Source organism: Triturus cristatus, chromosome 4_2 (assembly GCF_964204655.1).
Source record: "Triturus cristatus chromosome 4_2, aTriCri1.1, whole genome shotgun sequence".
NCBI classification, from domain to species: Eukaryota; Metazoa; Chordata; class Amphibia; order Caudata; family Salamandridae; genus Triturus; species Triturus cristatus.
In genome coordinates this window covers 185,763,590-185,771,114 of record NC_140586.1, presented here as the reverse complement: position 1 = coordinate 185,771,114, position 7,525 = coordinate 185,763,590, and the positions used below count along the sequence as shown (strand labels likewise).

General features: G+C 47.7%; 1 protein-coding gene across 2 annotated transcripts in view; it reads left to right on the top strand.

Annotated features, from left to right (window-relative positions):
* The first annotated feature begins 266 nt into the window (after positions 1–266).
* LOC146833322 (histone acetyltransferase p300-like) overlaps positions 267–7,525 on the top strand; it is a 303,832-nt gene continuing 296,573 nt past the window's right edge. For both annotated transcript variants that reach the window (XM_085601045.1, XM_085601044.1), the window contains exon 1: positions 267–406. In XM_085601045.1, the coding sequence (XP_085457171.1) occupies positions 338–406 (69 nt within the window). In that variant the 5' untranslated portion in view covers positions 267–337. The remainder of the gene's footprint in view (positions 407–7,525) is intronic.

The following is a 7,525-nucleotide window of genomic DNA, read 5'->3' as shown; positions in this document are numbered from 1 at the left end:
ACCTCTAAGAGCAAAAACAAATATAGTGTATATTGTAAAACCTTGTAAACAATGTTAAAGCCCCACTTGTAGGAGTAAAAATGTGTTTGCTGGGTTGTATTACATTGTAACCTAAATATGTTTTTATAAATTACTGAAAATGTTGCTTTTTTTTAAACATACTAAAATGTCGCTGGTGTACCAATTGTTCTCAGCAACGGAAGATTTCTATTTAGTGTTCTGTTCGGTGCACTAGTCTCCTCTTCCGCGGCCAGTCCAGGCTCTCTTTCAAGGTGGGGGTGGCGCCGGCGTGAACGTGACGTCACCCAGAAGATACTACTACGAATGTACGTTCGTGATGGAGCCGTCTGGACATCTCAGTGCGCAGTCTGCTGATGCCGAGACAATGGAGGGAGCTACCGGAGGGGTGAGGGGCACGGATTAATGGTGGAAAGATAAAGGGTGCTAGAGGCCAGAGGCGCAACTAGAGCCAAATTTTGGGGGGGAGGGGCTAAGGAAAAATTTCGGGGGGGGGGGGGGGGGGGCTGAATCTTTTAAGCCATAGGCATAGTGGAGCTGCAGGGGCTCTTAGAAGGGGTGAAACAACAGCGAGGCCTCATTAACATACAAATGGTCTTTTAAGTGGCTGTGTGTGCGCCGGGGAGCTGAGCTGTCTCATCCCGGGCTGCCACACACGAGGAGGGGGAGGGGGAGGGGGGGGGGATGAAGCCCTGTGAGTCCAATGGGTGTTGCGCGCCTGCTAGAGGCTGTGGGTTAACGGCTAGGCCGGACAACTTTTAAGATGGGAAACCAGTCTGGCGGCAGGAATAAACATCCTGTTATTCTGTGCAAATCACGTACTCTCCCTCTGCCTAAAAAAGAACGTGCTTGTCTGTTAAACGCTCTTATACCTTCGGGTATTATTTGTTTTGGGTAGGAGTGGTTATATGGTGCTGAGGGACAGTTATCGAGTGAGGGGAATGGGGAAGTAGGTTTGAGTTAGAATGAAGGCAGCTAGATAGGGGCATGGGTGGGTTTGTGAGGAAATTACTGCATTGCGTGTGGACACAGTTGAAAGCAGATGGGCACCGGGTGGCAATGAAGTGCAGAGCTCTCGAGTTTCCCAGGTCCATGCGTGAGTAGTTGGTCCATTCCAGATTTTTTAAAAAAAATCTGTTGTTGAGCATTCGAGACCTCTTGTATATACTCATTATATTATAATATATACTTTCATATGTGTATGTGTGAGAAAGTGTCATCTTTCTTGCATGGTATGCCCCCACTTTTTGCTGAATTGCTGATGTACTTTGAGTGTGCCCTGGGCTCCTGCCAACCTAAACCCAATTGGCATCTCTGGCCGCATCTCTGGCCACATGTCAGCCCCTGGTAAATGTTACCCTAGGTACCCAGGGCCTTGTGACCAGAGAAAACCCCTAAGGGCTGCAGCACTTATTGTGCCACCCTTAGAGGCCCTGTACCCTGACACACACACACTACCCTTGCAGGCTGAGTGTCTGGGTGCAGAACAAAACAGAGTTGACATGGCACACATCCCTCACACACTGCAGTGGCATACATCAGCCACCCCTCTAGCTGGGTGCCCTATGCCAGCGGTGTGGGTACAGGTGCATGAGCCATGTGCCCCTACAGTACCCAGGTCCATTCCTGGGCACTGTAAGTGCAGTGCTGCCATCCAAGAGTAAATGGTGCTGGGAGATCGTCAACACGAACTCCACAGCACCATGATGGCTACACTGAAGACTGAGAAGTTTGGTATCTAACTTCTCAGCACAGTAAACCCACACTGATGCCAGTGTGGGATTTAATGTACAATACACGACAGAGGACATCTTAGAGATGCCCCCTGAACCTAACCTACAATCCACGTCTTGTCTGAGGGGCTGCCTAGGCTGCCACACAGCAGACATGTTGCTGGACCCCTGGGTAGAGAGCCACCCGCTCTCCTGGGCCTGCAACAATGCACATCCTGGGCGAGGTGCTAGGTCTTCTCCCCCAGGATGGGCAGGGGAAGCTTCAAAGGCATGCTGCCTTTGTGAGCTTCTCCAGGCCACTTGCTGTACTCCGCAACTGGCCCCTACCAGTTCTGACCCCACTCTGGCAGGAAGACTGGCTGGAAATCCCAAGAAAGAAAAGGGGGTGTGCCAGCCTCTGCCAACCCCACCCTTCAGGTAGGGAAGGCGAGGTGAAGCACATCTCCGGGCTCTCGTCATCTTGAAGATGGGAAGCCCTACCCAAACAGGACAAGGCTACTGCCCCCCTCCCACAGGAGAGTGGCAGGATAGGGGGTATACCACCCCCCCCCAGGGCAGGGGCCCATTGGTCCCTGCCCTTTACCTACCTGTGACACCCCTAAATGCAGTATTTAGGGGCACCCTGAATCTTCCTTCCTGAGATCCAGATTCCGGAACAGCAAAGAGGATCAAGAAACGAGAAGACCTGCTGTGGATCTACTAACAAGAGGAAGACACCAACTGCTTTGGCCCCAGCCCTACCGGCCTGTCGATCCTCGAACCTGCTCCTGCTAAACCCCGGCATCTCCAGTGGCCAGCAACCTCACAAACCTCGGAGGACCTGGCTACCTTGTGACTCCCACGAGCAGTGGTACTGCTCAAAGCAAGTAACTGACCCCTGGCACCAGCCAGGAACCGCGAACCCTGCACACTCTGCACCCGCCAAGCCTGGCCTGTGTTGGAGTGGACAAAGACCCCGAGGACATTTCCCCTGGCGACTGTGACCCCGAATCCAGCACCCAAGGACCCACCTCGACGCTCCTGACGACGCCTGCAGCCTCAGAACCAGGGACCCCTCCAACTGCGACCAGCAGAGGGTAAGATTTCCCAACACCAAAAGGCACCCCTGTGGCCCCCTGTGCCCAACTCCTGGGTGCCTACCTATCCTCCAACTACCCAACTTACCTCTGGAAGTGGTGGTCACACCTGCAGAATCTTCGTCCCCGAGCTTGCAGCCTTTGTTCGTTTTTGAGCTTCTCCATTGAATCCATTCAGCGCCTGACGGCTCAAAAGCACCCTGCACCCAGCCGCCTGAGTGCGCCTGGCAGTGCAATCTCTACTCTACTTCCCCATTTGCCCTGAGCAAGTGACCAGGAGCCCAGCTCCCACAGCCGCGTGGCCTGCTAGCCAGCAACCACCAACCAAGGGCCCCCTGCCTCCCATAGGATTACATTGGGCCTAACTCGCTCTGCACCGGGCTGCCCCTGTGCCAGGTGTAACAACTGTACTTACCTGACACTGGGAGACCCCTGAGTCTATGCTCAGAACCTTAACTCTGCCAGTCGAGTACTTACCCAAAAGCCGCTAACTCTCTTTTCTTCCATAGGGTAACATTGACTGGTTTCACTTGGAAATTCTTCTAAGTGTGGCGTTTCTTAGCTTTAAAATATTCACCTAAAATCAACCGAGTAACGAAAATACTCACCTTCTATCAGGAGAGATCCCAGTGCTGGATCTTCGTGCCCGCACTGACCCTGAGAAGTAATTACAACCATACTTACTGTTAACCCAATTTTCTTCCGTAGGAAACCATTTACTGTTTTTTTGTGAAATTTCTTCCAAGTGTCGATTTTTGCAAACTACAAATATTCTTAAAAAATCGCACCAACTGTGAAAACGTAATTACTTACCTGTTTTAGATAGATGTCCCAGTGCTGCTGAACCTAGGAGCCCAACACTGGATTACAAAAGTAACGAGAACATACTTTACCTATAATTTGAATTTCCTTCCATAGGATAACATTGCCTGGTTTTGTCTGAAAAAGTTTCTAAGTGTCGATTTTGCAAACTTACAAATATTAGTTAAAAATCGCCTGTATAACCAAAACACATTCTTTCAACTGTTTACAGGTGATGCACAAGTGCTGGATCCAGGATCCAACACTGAGTTAGAAAAAGTAACAATAACCCCACTTACCTGCTAAGTGAATTTCTTCCCATAGGATAACATTGGTGATTCTGTGAGAAAAAGTTTCTAAGTGTCAATTTTTAAAATATTGCTTACAAATCACTACTGTAACCAAAACGCTTTTACTCAATTGTTTACAGGAAATGTCCCAGGACTGAATCCAGGATCCAGTCCTGTGGTTAGAAAAGTAATCCTTAAAGTAACTAATTGCATTAAACTAGAAATTGCCATTGAGCTCAATGTATTATTGTGTTTGAAATTGTGTTGCTTATTGCAACCACTGTAACTATTATATTCAAAAGTCTATTGCCTATTGAAAAGTATTTATCTAAAGCCTCTCAATCTTAGAAAGTATATTTTGAAACCTATTGTTGGTTTAAAAAAATAAAACCACTACATATTTTTATACAAAAACCATTGGCCTAGAGTTCAGTTCTTGAGTGTGTGAGACCATTTGTTGACTGAGTGTGTACAACAAATGCTTTACACTGTTGTGATACTGCCTTGCTGCTCGACCAAGCTACCACTTTAGAGAGTAAGGTTATATCTAACTTTAGCTTCTGCCAAACCTCTGGGGACTGTGGACTCTGTACCTATTTGGTAACAGTATATACAGAGCCACTTTCTTAGAGTATGTACTTTGTGAGCTCTGGGGATCAGCCCTAGGACTTGTCTGCTTCCGCTTAGGGACTTTTTTTCTGTTCAACTGCCTCTTTTTAACTGTCTTGATAGAAAACGACCAACAGAGGTCAGTAAAATACCAGAATTATTTCAAGAGACTTTAAAAAAAAAGAAATCTGGCAACTGACTCTATTTAACTTTCTTGATAGAAAACGACCAGCTGAGCTCAGTAAAATCAGCATTCTCTAGATTCCAGTCCATATAAATTGTCTCCCACAAGCACCCGTACCCAATAATATTTTTTTCAAATCTTGTATTTTCAGTAATATTACCACCAAAGGCCCTGATTTTATATTAAAAAAAGAGCTTTGGACTATACCATTTCCAGCTGAAAGGCAATATTTCTCTCCAAGTGTTCCCATTCCTGGCATTTCACGCATTGTGGTGCTTACTTTCCCTCCATGTTAAAGAACAGTAGATGTTTCGTCACCCAGGCTAATGGGCTGCACAGCTAAATACATATAAGGTCCCAAAGGCGAGACCGATTGCATTGCAAATGCCTGTTTTGCCTTCTAGGACTTCTGCGTTCTAGGACTTATAGTCCTGTTTATCCCAGATAGGACTACAAGACTTACAATGCAAATCGTAAACCTCCACTGAATGGATGAGTTACTTATGGGCTTAGGAATCTTGAGAGCTTTGGAAGTATTGGGGGCAGTCATGAGCGTGAGGGCAATCATAGCTGCCAAGGTTTCTATGTCCATGCGTGATGTGCTGCTGCAGTCCAGTATTTTCCTCTTCATTTTGGGACTTGTAGTCTTTTTTTATGCCATTATTAAACATGACTACAAGTCCCAGAATTCAAAGATTAAACCTGGTGTAGAGTAGCACATCACGCATGCTCCTGGGAGGGCTGTGGGTAGGGACTGCCAGCGGGTGTAGGGCTGGCAGTTGGATGAGGGGTTAGGGATGGCAGCAATGGGTGAGGGTTGTCGAGTTGACAGCTGTGACCAGGTTAGAGAGGGCTGCCATTGGGTCTGCTGGTTAGAAATGGCAGGTGTGGTTTGGGGTGGGGGGTTGGAGGAGGCAGCTATGGTTTAAGGGAGATTGACATAGGTAGAAGTGATGGATATGATGTACGATGGGTATAGGTGGAAGCCTTGGGTTGTGGAGGTGGTAGGCATGGGATGAGGGGGTAGAGGTCACTGCTGTTGGTGAGAGGGTGAAAGTGGCAGACATTGGTTGAGTCGGCAGAGGTGTGAGACATAGAATGAAGTGGCAACCATGGGCTAAGATTGGTAGAAGTGGCAGCGTTGGAATGTGGTGTGTGTGGCACCCATAGGGTGAGGCTGTGATTTGTGGGTTATTGCGACTCGCAAAGGAACGTGGAATGTTTAGAGAGAGAATGAGAGAATGTAGAACCTGCTGGGTTCTTGGGGTGACGGTTGGGGGGGGGGAAAGAGTTGCCGATGGCGTGAAATTGTGCTTCACGCTGGTGCCACTTCTTACCCAGATTAATTGTATTGAATAAAAACACCATTCCAATTACTTACCTTGAGAAGACATCTTGCTTTTCTGAAATGGTGACGAGCATTGGATAGAGCGGTGCCAGCAGGTGAAAGTTCGGTACGGAGCAGGTGGTGAGACTTTAAGAATAGCTAACTAATTTGTGCCTGACCATTTAAACATTGGTGAGCTTTCCCTACTGCTCTGGCTGCAAGGAAGACCTGTAAGTGGTAGCTGTGAGCAGTAAGATACCGGAACTGGTCTTCCTTTACCCATATTTTATAAACTTTTCCTGCTTCTTTTGATGAGTTTTTAGGATCTTACGGTTCAGCTAAATTTTTGTTAAACGTTCAGATTGATGCTACAGACCGTGTAGAGGCATGCAAAATCACTGTTGGCGTAATCCATGCATTAAAAGATTTGATTGAATCTTTGCGAGATGGGGTATCCTCCCTCAAAATGAATGTCGCCACTTTTTTGGAAAGGGCAGACGGTGGGCTTCGATTGGCCCCAGAAACCAAGCCATCATCACAGAATAGAGCTGCTGATGGAGCAGAAGCATGTAGTATGGTCAGCACAAACGCAAATAGCACCAAGACCCTATGCGAACAGGATATACCCAGTCCTTGCCATACATCACTGGGGATTGTAACCCTCAAAACACTGTAAGGCAAACCCAGAGAAACCCCCCGGGCCCCACACAAGGTAGGAACATAGAGGAGAGGTGGTTCTGGACGAAGTAAACACATATATGCGAGACCATGGGAGGGCCCCAGTCAGGGGGACTGTATGGGATGGTGTCTATGTGAGACCTAGGTCATGGGAAAACTCTGCGGAGATCTACCTCACAGAAGTTCCTAAATTCCCTTCCAGGAGCTTTGTCGCTCAAGAATAAGCTCATTTATTGGTTCAGGTTTACCCGACAATGCTACTCAATCATTAGGGATTATATAAAATCGGTAAGAAGACTCCCTATGCAGAGGTCAATGTGGCATATGATTGAGGTTAGCTTCCATGATGCTGGTATTATTACTGGACGACTGTTGATTGATTCACATACAGCCCCCCCCCCCGAAAACTCCCGCATCTCTATCAGATATAGACTTCCTGCTAGAGCTCCCCTAGACCCCTATTCACACCTACTGCTGAAACCTGTACTAGATTGCTTTTTCCAACAAATGGGCTACCGCCAACAGGGTTGCCCCCACCAAATATGGGTGTTTTGAGAGGGTACAGTTTACCTTTCTATGAGGCGCAGATGACACCTGCAAATAGGTGAGCATCCTAAAGTCCCCCGGTGATGCCACACTCTAGTCCCTCCCCAATAGTAATCCCTCCATCATGTGTTGTAGTTACAGAGCCTGAGGTGAACAGTGAGATCGCTCCCTTTGTGTGAAACGGGGCTGTGACAGTTCCATCTCTGGGGGTGTAGAAGGCATATACGGAGAGACTGACTGACGACGGAGAGACTGACTGACGA